Source organism: Phallusia mammillata, chromosome 1, assembly GCF_965637545.1.
Source record: "Phallusia mammillata chromosome 1, kaPhaMamm4.hap1.1, whole genome shotgun sequence".
Taxonomy (NCBI): Eukaryota; Metazoa; Chordata; class Ascidiacea; order Phlebobranchia; family Ascidiidae; genus Phallusia; species Phallusia mammillata.
Genome location: NC_137252.1, coordinates 26,195,079 through 26,212,786, shown reverse-complemented (window position 1 = coordinate 26,212,786; position 17,708 = coordinate 26,195,079). Strand labels below are relative to the sequence as shown.

Below are 17,708 nucleotides of genomic sequence, written 5' to 3'. Positions count from 1 at the left end.
TCAAGTTGACTGGCGGTAAAAACTGAATAAATTGTGTTGATCGTGTTACGTGTGCAAACAACACAGTAAAAATGAAATAATAAAAGCGTGCAAAATAAACGAAGCAAAAACAAAACAAAAACGTGGATCACAGATAAAAGGAAACTTTCTAGGTCGTATGGAAAAATATTAAAACAAACGTGTTTAACTAATTTTTGCTCGTGAATCATCATAGGCCTACATTTTGTTTCAGAGTTAAAAGCATTGTTGTTTCAAAATTTGAGTCATTTTTGATAAACATGAGATGTCTTATTTTTCCAAATGTTGTTTTGAAAGCAAATTGTTGTAACCAAAATGTCACACTTAAAATGAAAAACTGGCGTTGTCCACTTCTTCTATTCGACCATGTGAAATTGTTCTCACTGAAGGTGACGGCGAACACATTACGTCACCGTCTAGTGACGTCATGTCATTTCGCCCCTTCATGTTGTAGCCGTCGTTTCTCCAGTAACGACGGTAAGCAAGGACGCTTATAAGTATGATGCACAAAACTCCAAATACTCCGATAGTTGCCAAGACGTAATATTCTGGTTTCGAGACTATAAGTAAATATTTATGATTCAATACCACAGTTTATTTAAAGGTTAAAAATTAATGCGAAATTATACTCTTAGTTTACTGCGTTGGTTGCACTTTGGTTGTGATTTTACCTGCTGTGTTCGCTGCTTTGCTCACTTCAGGTGGGAGGGTAGTGTTTGATTCGGTGTAATTCATTTCGTTTATTATTTCATCGTCTTCTATGAGAAATGGGCCGAGTGCCAACAATAGGTCGGGTTCTCGATTTGCATCGTCAACCGCTGAGCGGCGCAGTCGAGCACCAGACAAAAGACTTGAGCCGCATGGGGGTTGACAAGCCTAAAAAATATAAATATTCTTCAAAGACCGGTATCATGGAAAAAGTTATTTCTGTCATTCAAACTGTTTTTTTTTATTTTCGTTTAAAGCACAATTTCTTACCGAAGGTCGTTTTACCCCCAAAGTGGTCAATTTGAGGGAAATTCAAGTAAGGTTATGTGTTAGAGTAAATTTAATCTTCGAACTCGAGATTTAAAATGTTAAGGGGGTAAACAAGATACAAAATGTTAAGAACCTTGACTTAGGGATACTTACTTCAAAGACAGCAGATTAGCAGATTATCAAAGGTTATCTCGAAAATACAAACCAAACGTACACTTTCAAACCGAGTAACGTTGCAAATAGTGACAACACAGTGGAGGTAAACAGGCATCTTCTCGCCAGACCACATAAACATACGAAAGGAGAACCTGGCCTTCGTACTCGATCCTGACGATATAAGGGACACGGTAGGGTCGCGATCGCTGGGACAGCTAAAAAAATAAAAGGAAAAAATGTGTTTATTATAGGTAGCGAGCGGATGTTGTGCCAAATACACAAAAACGTGCCAATTTCTAGAAACTTGTGGATTGCTTAGTTTATTGATAAGAATCCGTGCAGCGAAACGTTTGTTTTGTTTGTTTATTGTTTGAGTGATAATTAATCGGTGAATCAAAGGTCATCAATCCTTGCACTACCATATTTATAGGCCCCAGGCGTGACCATAACTTGCCAACGTTGATTTTGCATTTTTTTGACTTACCAATTATCCAGCAAAATGAAAATGCTTTTCCTAACGATTGAATAACACAATCAAAAGAATATTTTTACCCGCGATTTATCAATTCATGTGAAAAGTTAGTTTCGTTCAAGCTCTCCAGCGGAGAGTTGGTTGCCCGGCACGACTTGTACGTCACGACGAGGTCACTTTGCTGCGACGTCATCAGCTCGACTTGGGTGTAAAGTCGTTGACCGGAACTGATGGTGGCAGGGGTGCGCAGCCTTGAGGCGGGGAGATAGTCCGAGCGGGTAAACACGCTCAAATCTACCGTAAACTGGCCGTAAGCGACCCGACGTTCCGGTTTGCTGTGAAGAAATAACAAATATGTTTAGAGAGTATGGTAAGAACACTTCCCAAAGTTGATGTTTGCTTGGGATTTCGTTGCTTTGTCTTTTTTGTGAAAGCTGTTTCACAGTCTATTTTAACCAGTCTATTTTTAAACTTATTTTATCAACCAAAAGATAAAATTTAATAACACTACTAAACAGTGTTTTTGTCTAAAGTTATACATCTGTTTAAATCATGCAGGTTCCGCATCATCAGTTGAAAAAAAGATATTTTAAACTTACCTATACCCTGTCAATTTCATAAAAGAAAATACAATCAATACTACCACTTTTATACAGTGCATTTCTTGTGGAATTAAACCCAAATTACAACCTGCAACGACTTTTTTCTCAAATAAAATTCAAATTCGACTATTTATAACTTACTTGACAGCTGGCTGAATTCCGAATGGTATCGACACAAAATATTTCCTGGAATAAACGCATGACCAGTCAAGAAGAATCATACGGTGCTGACTTTGTGCTTCTGGATATCTGGTTGTGTCAAGGTACAACCGATTCTTGTATACAAGGTTTGATCCTTCCTAATATTCAAGAATGAATATCTCAGTATTTGAATTTTTTGAATTGTGATTAGCAGTTAAGACGCTTTAAAACTTAGTTTTGTTTAATCTAAGTGACAAATGCTGTTTGCTAGTTGCATAAATCGAGATAGGACAAACTAAATTGCAAAGTAGGTTTATATTTAATTTTTACCGTTTTTGATATCGTTCCGCATTTACTAAACGGGATTCGAAGCTCCACCACCAATTGGTTGGATTCATCACGTGACAAGCAATCTGATTGGTCGAAGCGGTCTAGACCGAGGTAAACAATCCGCGAGTCAACAAAATCCACTTCCTCAGCAATTAGACCTTTGTCGACGCTCAAGATTATTCTGTCACTCAAGCAATCCACCTCCGGCAGTTCTAAACGCGGAAAGGTAATGGTAAATTGTCCTTTTGAGTCCGAAAAAAGACCTTTTAAGTCGGATCAGTCGACACATTAAAAAAATTATGCCTATGCTTGAGTTCCACAGCAGCTCATTGAATATGTATTGGGTAGAGTTCCCTCTCGAGAAATTCTCGTCGAGAAATTCTCGAGAAATCTCGAAAAAATCGAGTCTCGATTCTCGAGAAATAAATAAAAATTTCTCGAGAAAAATTACGTCACGTATCTTGAACAAAAAGTAAATGCGACACCTCTTATTACGTGTATTTTTCGTTTAAACTCGCCTCTAGAGCGGACTGGGCACATAACTTTCTTATTTTGCTTCCGAAACAGCGATTTTTAACGTGCGTTGCCGCTAAACTTTCACCTTTCCCAGGCAGAAGTCACGCCTGGTTGCGTAAGATCTATAACAGTCGCTTCGTTTTTGGCTGATTTGCTAGCGAATTAGCCTACTACTTGCGATCGCTACTAGAAGCGAAAAAACGTACAATCGGAATTTTTTTTGTTTCTTTTTGTTACAAAATCGTCTTAAATAAAAATTTCGAGACTCTCGAGATTCTCGAGAAATGGATTTTTAATTTCTCGTTTCTCGAGAAACGAAAAAGTCGAGAAATAGAGGAACCCTAGTATTGGGTCTAACGAAACCCTCAAATGAAATCCTAAACTCAGGCTTTCATTACAGGTCCAACGTTTGACAGAACGTTTAGTACCGGATTTATCTATGTTGAAAGATGTAACAGACATTAGCAACGTAAATAAACAATTATAAAGTATTGTATTGGACCAGCAATATAAAAATTTTCTTCTTACACAAGTATTTTGTTAAAAAAGTCATGTTGATTTTTTTGCAAGGGTATTTTGATGAAAGGCAGTCTGTTTCTAATAATAAAAGTTTTGAGTTTGACAAACAAAATGCCTAAACCTGACAATATCATGCCAATAAGATCGCCATTAAAATTGTCACGATGGAGAACGATTCAACGAAGTAATTAAACCTAATAAATACAGAGTGCCATCAACTGAAGTTCATTTCAATTGTCTTATTAGCAATTATTGAAAAACATAACTTGCCTATTAGAAGCACTGCAGCTCTTCGGCAGTTTAAGTCATCAATTTAGCTCATGACAATACAAAACTCATTAGAGGCAGTTTGTTACGTGCATTCTAACTTATCACGGTCGATTTATGCGTCACAATGACAACCAGGACTCAAGTTTCATTTAAGTTCTCTCACTTATCATATGTTATCCTCACTCGCTGTATCTGCCGGCGGTGGTTACTGAATATCATGCCTGTCATCCCACGATGTAATAAGAAACGCATTATCACTATATCCGGTGTCATTGTCGCAACATTGATTTTAAAGTGGCTTTTCAGGCTGTCAAATCCGGTTGCTTGTGGCAAATTGGTCTCCAATTTAAAAACGCACAATTTATTTTACTGTTGTTTTACACTTTATTGTCATATTTTAACCTCCCTAATTTAGAAGCTATATCAGTTTCCCCGTGTTTACAAGCATAAATAAAGATATTGTGAAAAACGAAAATGAAAAACCAAACGTTAACATGTTTGACATATATATTCACATACATATGTATTGTACAACTCTTTCAAGAACGTTAATTAACACACCAATCGCTACATACAATAGAACAACATACTATAGCACTAGAAAAGTTGAAAAAGGAGTTTAATTAAAAATAAAAACCGCCAAATCGCTTGTACCATTAGGTGAATGCATTTGTAATGTACACTGGTGATACAATACAATTGTTGTAACATCTGTATTAGAATCTATTTACCGTACATACATGTTCTCTAAATGTTATTTTTTTAATACATACGGCAATAATTTTTTTGTTCCATGATGATAGTACTCAAAACCAGACTTCCGATTTTGTTTTTTAAATATAAGTAACAAGCTTCATGGCGTATGTTTAAAGCGGTTTCACTTATTTATAGCTGTTGTCAGTTCGCAGGCAAAACGTCATATGTCAAGGGTTCTCGGTGGACAAACAAACAAAGATTGCGGCAATGTTGCCGTTGTTTTAGAAACATCACCTTGACGTTGTGGTTATATGATGATGGAACGTCAGGTTAACGACGGTTATAACGGTTGATGTGACGTGACGGGGTTAGTCCTGGTTTGCTTATGCTATCCCTTATCTTTCACACACAGATTTTGCGATAGGTTATCGCGGTTCGATATTTTGACCGCACATGGTTTACAGTTTTTTGCAGTTACAACCAACGAGTCTTTTTACTTGATGACAAATGATCTGATCATTAATTAATTCTTCATACAATAGTATACTTCAGGCCTGTCAAACTCGCGGCCCGCGGGCCGCATGCGGCCCACGAACAGTCAACAACAATTGTAGTATTTTGTCAGATTTTTATCTAATTATACTAAATTTTTCTTACTTTTCAAGTTTAAAGCTATTATTTAAACAGACGTTTACCGAAATTTAATTTATACATACAAATTAATATGTTATGAATAGAAACGATAGTAATTAAACCGTTCCTTAAAGTTTCAGTCAAGGGTGCACAACGCGCGGCCGTACGGCCACATTAAAACATATGTACTGACAGGCGTGATGTAATTAAAACTCCTTTGCCAAAACTTTTGGTTTTCAAACTGCCCTAAACAGATTTTGTGTTACTGAAAAAGAGTATTACCAGCCTAATTGTGTGCAAACAATGCGAAAAAACAGGTACGAAAAGCGTCACAATATAGATTATGACGTAATAATAGAGTTAAAACTGCTGGTCTTCACATTGTGGAGCTTAATTTGTACATTAAGTTGGAAATTAATCTGCGCTTTTGGGGCGTCAGTAGATGGTATTTATATGATATACCTTTTTCTTGTAATTTTTAAACAAAAACCAGCAGATAATTGGCGGCCGTTGGAGAAATAAGGATCTGCAATGCGGTCGTCGAAGCGAAAAGGTTGTTTAAGTGTATAAAACTAGACTAAAAATTACATGCGGCCCTCGGCATAATTCCCAAACTGCAATGTGGCCCGCGAACCCCACGAGTTTGACACCCCTGGTATACTTTGTTGATTAATAGGTTAATGAAATTTCTGTATAAACCTCATGCGTGACATTAAAGTTATGGACATGCAGCGTTTTAGAGCTTATAATAAAAACTGAGCCCCCAAAACTATAATAATTTTAGCACTATCGTCCTACCCATATTTGTACATTTGTGGCTTACATTTCAAACGTTAATGGAGTGCACACTTCTGAATAAATTTATTCAAGTTCAGAAGAATAAGAATATTTGACTAATGTTCTTACGATTCTGTGAAAACAATGTTTGATTCTCTCGAAAAACAAATAAAAACACCTTCAGGTTTTTTCTGACTGCTAGAAAGTTCATTTGTCTTTTTCACCAGGTAACGACCTGGGTGATTTTATCTTTAAGCTTCAAATAAAAGCATCACTTACTGTTATTGCAGGTCCTGCCGTGATAACCATCCGCGCACAAACAAGCGAATCCCCCAGGTTGCATCGGTCGCTCAACACACGTTGAATTGTGATTGCACAGACCAGGGGTGCACACTGCAGAAAAAATTAAAGTTGGCATGACAAAAAGTATAGACGCAAGAACCAAAAGTAAAAATGTTTCAAAATTTCTTTGAAAAACACCTGCTTTATTTTGGATGCAACACCATTATTTGTACTTTGTATTGTTGTTTTATCTCCCAGTTTTCTTGAAACATTTTTTCATGGCGAAACATTGGGCGTCCGCCAAATGGTTCAAACTTTAAACTTTAAAGCACATAACAGACTAAACTTTTCTTGTGGAGTATCATATTAAGGTATATATTGGACTATTCTATTCTGAGTCGGTGACTTTCGCATTGAATGGCTTAGACCAAATGCTTGAAAGAATACAGTTACCTGGGGTGAATTGTGCCTTCACAAAGTCGATGCTGGTTAAAACAGCGGCAACGATCAGTAAACATCTCATTACAACTCGCTCCAAAACTTCACCAAGCAAAGCAAAATTAACAAAGTTTTTGACGCGTTTTACATGCGTTTAACATGTGTTTTCTTTTCTGTCTATTAGCAAAATCTTCAATAAAAAATTTCAATATGATTCCAAAATCGTGAGCAGTCAATTTACAAATTTATCTTCTGTTATTGACAGACATACATAAAACAAGGTCAAACTGACTGCACAAATGTTCAATACATGATCTGCGCTTAGTGTAACGGCCAAACATAACGACTTGCATATTACCGTCATCGTAAATTACCACTACAGCTGTACAAGCAAACTTGAATCTCGCTGAAACGTTATTTGAGCGGCTGACTGACCGACAACGTACAACGTCGACCTTGGACTGCTAAGAGCCGGACGTAAGTGATGTTCACGTTTTTGCCCGCGGGGTAACTTCTCAAGCACCGGCGGGTCTCTATTGTGGATGCGATGCACAAACAACCATAAAACAAACGATTCAATTTCCATTTCTCACCGCGGTGTTTAATGACTTAGTTTTATGGCTTTGCTGTCATTTGCATGAGTTGCAGGTATACGTCTCTCTGTATTTGTAGTTTCTTTTATGAAGTAAGATGAATGGACATTTTACTTTTAACTGATGTTGTGGGATATGATGAACGCATTTGGTTTGGTAACGATTGTAATTAACCTCTATTAAAACTCAATAACATTTCAACCAGGGAAGCTTGTCTTAGGCATGGACGTTGATGTGGTAGATACGGCTATTTGGTAGATCCCGGCAAACGATAGTTTTCTTCTGAGGCTGTTGGTTGCTGGACAAACATGGTGTAAAAAAAAATTTTCAAATTACAGGCCAACTTGTAGTGCTTATTGTGTTGGCTGAACTTGGATAGCTAAAGATTTACTCGAGTATATTTCTTCAGCTTTGAAAGACCTCATTGTGCGTTTGCAACCTATCCCAAGCTCTTGGGATTTTTCTTTATTTACATGTTTTTGCGATCCAGTCGATATAAGATCACTATTTCGGCGTACCTCAAAATACGTGCAGTAAGAATTATACCTCGAGCCATGGTTGGGAAAAACACATAATACACATAAGGGCAATCCCAATGGTACACACCCATCTTGTATTTGTGCTACTACCCGAACGGTGCTTAGACTGTAAGACTGTGCAAAAGGTCGATCAGTTAACAAACTTTTGAAATAGCAATGTAACAATATATTTCCAAAGTAGTGTTCTTTTTATGGCAACGTTTTTTACGATAACGTCATTAAGACAATGAAGGCGATTTTTTAACCCAAAGAGTTTTTGGTGTGAATCGTCCGATAGGTTCTGCGCGACCCATGTGTTTGTGTCGTAAAAGTGTCTACACAAATAAACAACTTTGACGTAGCGCTGCTTCCGTGGGAAGCTCACCGGGGTGACATTTAGAAGGTCGTACTCATGTGCTGATAATATCTCAACAGTTCGACAGATTTTATTTTAAAATTTTGCAGAGTTCTTCAGATTGTTGAAATCCGGAAAAATTATTTTGCACAAATACAAGTTTAAGCTGTATATTACTCTTTGGTCCGGCAATAATCAAGACCATTGATGCTAGCAGGGCAGTGGCGATACATTTGCAGGGAAGCCTAAAACCTCTTACCAAGCATTTGTAAACATCAAATAATGTCCCCAAACTCAAGTTTGTTCATTAAAACCCTAATAAGTTATTTGGACAAGGCTTATGAGTTGCTGATTAACGTGTCATGAAAATTTTTTGACGGATTGGAAAAGTTGAAATGCACCAACTTGTGCTTTATCAACTTTTGTTCAAAACCCTACAACACCCATAGTTTCCACGCCATAAAGTGCGCTGCAGATCAACTATACGGCTACATAAACGATCACATCTACAAGTTCAATACAGACAGCAAAGGTTGCAAGGTGGAACATGACAAAAAAACTTAACTCAAAAACTTAATAACACTGACCAATGCTATTAAAAAGACACGAGCAAAAAAGCATGAAATGTTTGTACTGACCGCATGCAAGACGTTTCTCGTGTCAACTACGTGGTAATCTCTTTCTATTCCTTCAAGGTCAAGGTTACACCCTAAAACAAATCAAAAACGTACGATAAAAAAATAGTATATAATCCTGCTTAATGATACGTTTGGTTAAAATTGCTTTTCTTTCTGTGTTTTGCCTTGTTTTGTAATAACATTTGGTATCACGCTAACAATATACAACATACTATATTAATACAATAACATATTATATAAATACAATAACATATTATATAAATACAATTGCTATTGTGGAGTATCGTGTATTGAAGTAATACATAAGCGCGTATAATATCGTACGAGTGACTGTGATTGCATGAACGTTTTATTTCGTCATCGTCACCTTTTCAGTACTCGACCTCAATTGTCAGTTGTCGCTGTTTAACACCTTAAGCACGATTGTACAGTTGCGTCATCGTCACCTTTGCCAATATATATTCACGTGTGTTGTAACGACATTAGAATCAGAGGCTAGCCCTCTCTCACTCTAACAATGTCGGCGATGCTACTAGCTAACTCAATAAACTAACTTTAACGTTCAACGCCGTCCAATATATTGGACTAAGCCCAGACAAGCAGTAGCTCAGACAGCCAAGGACCTAAGGGTGTAAAACATCTACAGCGAAAGATACTTCTGTAGTAATAAGTACGACGTCATCAGGACTATAACCCCTACACTATCATTTACAGGACATTGTACATACATTTGTTACTAAATAATCAAGTAAAAGTTGCAAAATTATTAAAAAAAACATACAAATTAAAAAGTTAAACCAACAATACTTTCAAATTCAATCCCAGATCCTAATTAAAAAAAAACAACTAGTCTAAATGGTATATTATAACCAAAACCGAAACTGTATCTAAATAGATAAGTTAATTTTTAGAATAAATTTTCAATTTTTATACACGTTTTTGAACAACTCTTGACATACAATCCTACCATTTTGTGCATTTTGCGTTTAAAATCTTATTGCAGTGGGAACAGTGGTGCTGCACAATGCTACTAGCGGTAACTATTTAGATTTAAGAACCCCACTTGGTAATGCTGTAACACAACAAGCCTTGCGCATTAGTTGCGCCTCATGTGTCATCGTGAAATATCTCCCCTCTCGCCACACTTAAGATGTGACAGAAACAGAATCGAGTTACATATCAACAAGTCAGTCAGCACTAAAAGCAGCGTTAGAAAATGTTCTAAACCAGTTGCGCTCTGTAAAAATAAAGGCAAAAATTTAGAGCAGTCTTATTTCAACAGGTTAACATTTAACAAAATGGCGGCAGACTTTCGTCAGCACGTGGACAGCTTAATTTTTTAAGCACAAATACCTTAAACACAACTTGTTAATAAGTAGGAACGACTTCTGTTAAAAAATAAGATTTTGGCAAAAGCTGAAGATTAGAAATACAACAGCACTGTGTTAATACCCAACAAATGTCTTTATCTATCCACCAAAAAGTTTGTCTATTGTCAAGACGTGGCTAAATAAAGCATATAGTTTGCTCCAAAAAAATCTGAACTACGTCCAAGCTTTTTTCGATAAATCAAAGTCCCAATGCAGGTTATGTCAAGGCAGATGTTACAAAACTTAACAAAAACTTTTTTTGTAGCAATACTTGTCTTGGTTAAGTAATTGCAGAGATTTTGTTTTTGTTTGTTTTAGTTGCCATATAGATTCCGAAGCTACACATTGATGCAAAACTATTACCAGCACCAAATTATATTGTTGAAGGAACTGTGAAAACAAACATGTTTTGTGTGAGGTAAGTAGCCTATAACTGATGTTTGATAATGATCATAACATAAAACAGGTCAGCGAAACGGACGACGTTGTCTTGTAAAAAGATTTTTTAAATCGTGCTGTTAGTACCACAAGGCAACCAAATGACGAGAATTTGGCGATACATTTGATATTGAACATGTATTAATATCAGATTGCATACGAACGCAACCAAAACAGAATATATTTGCTATCATCAAAAGGGGCAAATAGAAACATTGAAGAGAACAATTCTCAAGCAGGTAGATGACTTCGAATATCTGGGTAGCCGCATTGCCACGACAGAAAAAGATGTGCTCATTAGAATAGCAAAGGCTTGGCGTGCACTTAATCGGCTAAGAACTATTTGGGAATCATCGCTGTCTGAACAACTTAAAAAAAACTTTTTAGAGCCGTGGTTGAAACTGTACTGCTCTATGGATCATCAGCCTGGACCCTAACAAAAAAACTGGAAAAGAAACTAGATGGGACATACACTAGAATGCTCCGTGCCGTCTTAAACATTAACTGGAAGACCCATCCACCCAATAAGCTTCTGTACGGCAACTTGTCTAAACTAACATCAGTGATAAAAGAAAGGAGGATGAGATTCGCTGGACATCGCCACAGAAGTAAAGTAGAAGTGATAAGTGATCTGATTTTATGGACACCAACGCAAGGAAGAGCTAGACCCGGCCGACCGTACAAGACATACATACAACAGTTGGCCGAGGATGCCGGTATTCGGCCCGAAGATCTAAGCGGTGCAATGGCGGACAGGGAGGTGTGGAGGAGCATAGTCAGCTTGGCCCGGACAACTAGCCCGATATGATATGATGATTAATATCAGGGGCGGATTAAGGTTGTATGGAATTGCTGGCTAAGGCTTGATAAGGGGCCCTATATCCTCATTTACTAACCTAAACAAAATTTGGATGCAGCCCTATTCGAAACCATTGAATCCGCCCTGAATGCTGTTTTTTAAGAACTCCCGAAACTAACCTCCACCATGTTATGATGACATGCAATGGCGCAAACCACAAGAAACATTTTAGAATGCCAAGGCACAAATTAATTAATATAGTTGCAAACTTAAACCAAACAAATGTTCCGATTTAAAGCAAAGGGAAAAAATAGTGTCTTTAAATTTTGTGTAAATTTAAAACATCCGTTAAAAAATAGCGCTCTCCACAAGGAAACGCTTGACTGAAGAAAAGGAAAAAACTTCTCCCGCACAAGGGGGTTCCCCTCGGTCGAATCCTCAGTCTCGACTGGATGACGTCATGTTTGTTGTCTAGTTGACTTTTCAAACAGCAGCTGAATGCCCACGAAACATGGCCATTTCACGTGCGCTCGCGCTTTATAAGTTGTTGAATTTTTTGGCTGGTGATCTAGTTGTATTGAGGCTTTCTACCTACAAGATTTAATCGTATTTTTGTTTACACTAGTGTAAGTATATCACTGCATATTTTGTTCGTTTTTCAAAGTTTTCAATATAAGATAAAGCAAGAGTGTTTTTGCAGTAACTTTGATGCACAATACCTCAATACGGTGTAAATGACTTTAGTTTTATTATCAGCTTATGATTGTTTCAATTACAATTATTGTTTTTAATTTTGTGTTTTGCAGTTGTCGATTTGTGCACAGTGCCAACATTTAGTGTACATGACTGTTTTGTTGCCGACTTAGCTTACAATTGCTGCAATATCATATGCTGTACTTTTTATTATTGTATTCAAAGTGTTTTACAACATTGCTTTATTAGGCAATATCACAGAAAGTTGGCAAAATTATACTAGATCATTTATGTCCATTGCATAAAACTAAAGACAGTAACAAAATGTTTTTTTTCTCATCAAAATAATTTGTACTTTTGCAGGTAAATGCCTCAATCAGCTGTTTTAAAGTCTTGGTTTTCCAAAAACCAAATTATGAATCCTCAAAGCAAGTCACAGATTGAACAGGAATACAAACTTCCACTTCGCCAATGGCTTATTAACAAAATTGAGCAAAAAGCTTTTGTCGGAGTCGAATGGATTGATGAAGAGAAAGCAATTTTTAAAATTCCGTGGACACAGAAACATCATCCTAAATGGAATGAGCACTTTGAAATATTTCGAGTGAGATATTGTGTCATTTTAACTGTATTGCTTTCTGATACTTTTAGTTGAAAAAATGTATGTTTCATAAGATTTGAAGTTTGAAAAAAAAATTGTAAAATGTACATTAAGCATAATTTACTGTGTTTTTAAATGGGCCTTTAATTTAGTATTTTTTTCTAGGCATGGGCTAAACATAAAGACAAATATGATGAATCAAATCCACCAGATGAGAAAAAACTCAAAGGAAACTTTCGCTGTGCTTTGCACAAATCTGTTGATTTTGAGGAAATGCCAGACTCAAGTGCAATGGCTCAGCAGACTGGAAACTATAAAATTTACCGGGTTCTAAAACGGGAAGAGGTTCGAGGTAAAAGAAAAACATTGGAAAAAGTCCATTTTTATCACTGTATTTGCAAATATGGCATACTAAAGAAATTTAATATCAATGCTGTGTCATAAGTTGATGTTTTTGTAGAAAAGAACAGGTTGAAGAAAAAGAGCAGCAGTCAACATCATCATGATACCAAACCACCTAAAATAAAGGATGTCAAGCAACAAGCAGGTAAACTTAGATGAAATGCAGTGTATAAACTGCCATTTGATATAATCTGTTGCCTACAAAAGCCATAAAGTCCAATTTCATTGATTGTTAAGAGTAAATAATATCTTGACTATTGGAACAAAGATCACATACCAAGTGTTTTTTTACGACAATGTATACAATGGCCCAGTGAACTATGTGAATATTGCAATGTAAATGTTTGCCTTTGTAGGTCCAGCACCTCATGAAGTGACTACAAGTTACCCAATTCAGGGAGCTATGCAGCAGGTATACACAACATTTTGATGAAAAATCTCCATGTAGGCTATCAATTGTGTGTAACATTGTTGTTTTGTCAACTACTATTTATTTATCAAATACTTTTTGGCAAAATATTACATGCTGTATCTGTTTGCCTTTTAGAGGTTTGTTGGCATTTATAAACCCAATGTTGTTTACTGGTATGATGGATTTGCCCCTAGCATGACTCAACAAAGACAATCAGCATTTATGCCCATAACAATTAGCCAGTGAATAGGCGGAAATTGCTTCGTAAACTGCTGTTGCAAATCTATTTCTGTTATTTAGCAGTCGTTCCCCCAAGGCCAATTTCATATGGATCAATCAAATCCAGGACCTCAAACACCTATCTACCAGAATCTGAGCACTGTTCAGCCAATCACTATGAATTTGAACTCATCGATACTGGACGACGTTCAATTTCAACGTACACTCAACGATTTGCGTGCATCTGCAAATACATCTAATGGTTGTGACAACGATTTTGACTTGGCCATCGGTGTAGAAGACGAAGACCTTTCTATTGGAAATCTATCGAAGAGCAATTTAATGTTTAGCTCCACAACCGGTAAATAACTTACGTTATGTTTGTTTAAAAAATCATTTGAAAGCCGTCCTGTAACGTACTCGTTTCAAGTAAATGCAATAAAAACGACATGACAGTTATGTGACTTAAAAAAAACGACTTTGAAAATCTCTCTGATAAGCTGATGAATCTTTTCAAAAATAAAACTGCATAGTCCGTTTTTTCTTAAACGTTGCATGACAGCAAAAAAACTAAATTATAAACTCAACTTCAATTAACCCATGTGTATTTAGCACCAGCAGCAAGCAAATACGACGACTCACCGATGTCTATTGGCTCTGAACCGGCGTTTGACCATCCGCAAGCAAGAATGTCCATCAAAGATTTGGTTGCAACCTTCGACATCGATTGTAAGTAATATTGATATCGAGCTGGTAATTTAATGGATTCTTAATCAAGGGCTTGATTTACCTTTCTATGAATATATTGGTTTACATGATTTTTTTTAAAACAAATGTCTTGTTATTTATTATTTAATAATAATATGACAGTTTTACATAATTGCTTAAACGCTGATGTGCCGCTGGTTTACAATCCGATCACGTTTTTAGTTTAAAGTTAAAAACCTTGAACAAAACGATTTATTTAGCGCTGTATTGACCATATGTTTTGTCCACAGGGAACAACATGTTTTTCTTTGACGTCTCATTCAAATACGACGGACATGTGATGGCCTACGAACAACTCAACTGTTTCGCCGGGAGGCGCGTTTTCTACGGCGACGAACCAATGCAGCGGGCCATCATGGAGGCTTTTCAGCATTCCGTGCCTCCGGAGGTATTTAAATACGAACCATACGTCATGCCCAAGTACCATGGAAACGCTCCCACTGTATCTGAGATCCTGACCCGAACCGACCAAGGATTTACTCTTAAATGCGATGATCAAGCCAACTTGTGGGTGACAAGGTTGTCCCAGAGCGTGCTGTTTTATTACGACCTGCAGAAATCTAACGAGCCGATTAAGCTTGATCGCTACAAGCCTGTGCAGTTAATATCTTGCTTAGAATTAGCAAAAGATGTGCTACGGCGGCGCAATGATGGCCACAACCGTCCAAGTTGCGAATTTCGACTCTATGTTGGTTGCAAGCCACGTTCTCCAGGTCAACAGTGCCCAGTAATGGTAAACATAACAGCCGCAGCTGCCTTAAAAATTGTTGAATCAGTGTTCGGCTCGGAGCAGAATTCCATGCTGGCTTTCAGTCAACAGAACTCGCTGGATAACCTTCTAAGGATGCTGTAGGCAGGTCAGTGCACAACACGCGATTTACAAAAAACGTTAGATCGTTTAACGATGCGTTGATGTAATAACCGGTTGTTGGCTGTTTGATGCGTTTAAGCTTTATTTCCTGAGATTAAACACTTTTTTTCCTGAAAACAATTTGACCTATTCTTTTCCTAAAAAGCCTTGACTGCATTAAAGCCTTTAGTTGCAAAACACATTTCTAAAACCACGCAACGCGCAACAGAGTTTGTTGATCCGCATCACAATGTAGTATATCCGTGAACCTGACCGATTTTGTGTCGATAAATATGACACATGTTGTCAAGCGTTATTTTGTATCAAAATCTTTTACATGTAGTGTTTGTGTATCACCGCTTGTTACTAACCCAGCATGATTCAAAATCGTTTGCGCATACCTGTATTGTTTGTTGGCTGTTACCATGTGTTGCCAAACGGATAAACTAACATTCTATATCGACACCAAGCGTTTTGTTTGACTCATTTAGTTTGTATGTATTGCGCTAAACAATGAATGTGGTGCACTAAAGGAAGAGTTACGGTGGCCTGGGTCACGTCACGTAAAAAAGATGCCTCGCCCGTCTGCCTAAAAATAAAAGCAATTCAATGTGTTGGTTCACATTGTGGGCCGTTTTAGATCTAAATTACGCTGCATATCAAATGGCTACTACCGATAATAAGCATTTTAATAAACCGTACCTTATTAACTTTTAGTTTCATATGGTACATGTAGGTATCATGTTTAGTTGTGTAGTCGTTGCAAGAATCACATAAAAGTACAAAGTTTTTTTGGTGTAATACATTATGTTTGTTTGCATTTGTCAATACATTTGTGATTTCAATACATACGCGATCTTCTGTCAGTTATTTCAAATTGTCAGCATACAAATTTAATATCTGAACAGAAAATTCCCAATTGTTTGTGTTTTTTATTTCACCCTTTTTTTAAAATCACCTAAGACAGATATATATCCTAAACACACCAGCAGTTCTTATTCTATGCTGATCAATGGCTGTATACAAAGTACACTACATTTTGATTCAGTTAAGTGTAAAAAGAAGCTTAAATTACTGTCATTGTATAAATACACGTCTATGAGAAGATTTCTGTAATACTTTGTATTCTTGTCGTTGATTTTCATCGTTTTTGGATTTTGTGTTTACTTTTTGCATTGAAGTTGTTGGGCGTTGTAAGATACAGTTCACATTTTATTTTTGTGTGTGCTTCTTGTGGTTGTACGTCGTCACGTAGAGGGTGTGTGAATTACATATTTAATATGTACTGCTGCTATGGTGATTTGTAATAGTTACAGGAAAATCTTAAAATATTGTAGTTAGTTTTGTCAAGTTATACTCAGGGCCCAAATCATCGAAATGATTGTATGCTTTTGTTGCTCATTTAATAAATTTTATTGCGCGAAGCAACCTAGTCGAGACTACGTCTGAAAAACTAGGTAGAATAACACGTTTTTGCTTTTTTAAAACATTTACAATGTGGGGTAAATAGAAAGTAATTAAGTCTGGAAAATATTAAATTTAATGTGACGTTTACATCGCATTGAGAAGAAACATCAAAATTATCTACAATGTTTCGTAGCAGCAAATTGTGCAAACATTTGTGTGATTGCAATGGATTCTCACATTTTCATTACAGCACAAAATCAAACGGTGGTCGAGTAGGTTAAGATTTGTTTTTCCATGCATGTAAATTAAAAACTGCAGTCCGTTGCGCATGAATAGATTTTACGCGTGACAGAATTGTTTGGCAAATCAAAATCGCTCTTCCCTGTGGGAATTCCCCACGACCGAAAAGACAGTTTCGACAACTCAGCAAACAACGTCAAATTTTTATACCATAAGGTTCGTTGGATGTTTTCTTTGTGTGAAGTAGGTATTGCAAGCCAGGCCAATTGAATGGTTACCATAACGAGAAACAGCTAACGTTGCCAAAATACATTAAAGTAACATAAGTCATAGTACTAAATGAGGCTAATTAAACAAGGTATGGTTAGCTCTTAGCTTACTGATTGTTGTTTAAGGTTTGTTTTTCCTTATTTAAATGAGTGAGTTGGTAACTTTGCACTAACTGACCCAATATTACTTGACAGTGACATTACCCACATTGTATATTTTTAATGAACTGCCATGCCAAAATAACAGGAACTTGTAACAAAAATGCAGATACTAACTCTAAGAATCATTTTTGCTGTTAAGAGGTGTT

At 36.7% G+C, this 17,708-nt stretch overlaps 2 protein-coding genes across 5 annotated transcripts; one reads left to right on the top strand and one right to left on the bottom strand.

Moving 5' to 3' along the window:
- Positions 1-27: 27 nt before the first annotated feature.
- LOC145222048 (pancreatic secretory granule membrane major glycoprotein GP2-like) lies at positions 28-7,042 on the bottom strand. The gene is made up of 8 exons (XM_080088070.1): positions 6,844-7,042; positions 6,388-6,501; positions 2,698-2,909; positions 2,368-2,525; positions 1,705-1,959; positions 1,211-1,367; positions 690-894; positions 28-578 (listed from the first exon to the last, which is right to left on the bottom strand). The coding sequence occupies exons 1-8, from the start codon at positions 6,911-6,913 to the stop codon at positions 343-345; spliced, it is 1,407 nt and encodes a 468-aa protein (XP_079944196.1). The 5' UTR covers positions 6,914-7,042; the 3' UTR covers positions 28-342.
- Positions 7,043-10,580: 3,538 nt separating this feature from the next.
- On the top strand, positions 10,581-16,769 carry LOC145237089 (uncharacterized). Of its 4 annotated transcripts, none has more exons than XM_080099854.1 (9): positions 10,581-10,720; positions 11,128-12,165; positions 12,596-12,836; positions 12,999-13,185; positions 13,294-13,380; positions 13,592-13,647; positions 13,951-14,227; positions 14,479-14,595; positions 14,865-16,769. In XM_080099854.1, exons 3-9 carry the CDS (start codon positions 12,600-12,602, stop codon positions 15,485-15,487), a joined length of 1,584 nt encoding a protein of 527 aa, XP_079955980.1. In that variant the 5' UTR covers positions 10,581-10,720; positions 11,128-12,165; positions 12,596-12,599; the 3' UTR covers positions 15,488-16,769. The 4 variants fall into 4 exon arrangements, with proteins under 4 accessions (XP_079955980.1, XP_079955955.1, XP_079955972.1 ...); XM_080099829.1 differs by having other exon boundaries at positions 13,948-14,227; XM_080099846.1 differs by lacking the exon at positions 11,128-12,165 and having other exon boundaries at positions 13,948-14,227.
- Positions 16,770-17,708: the final 939 nt, after the last annotated feature.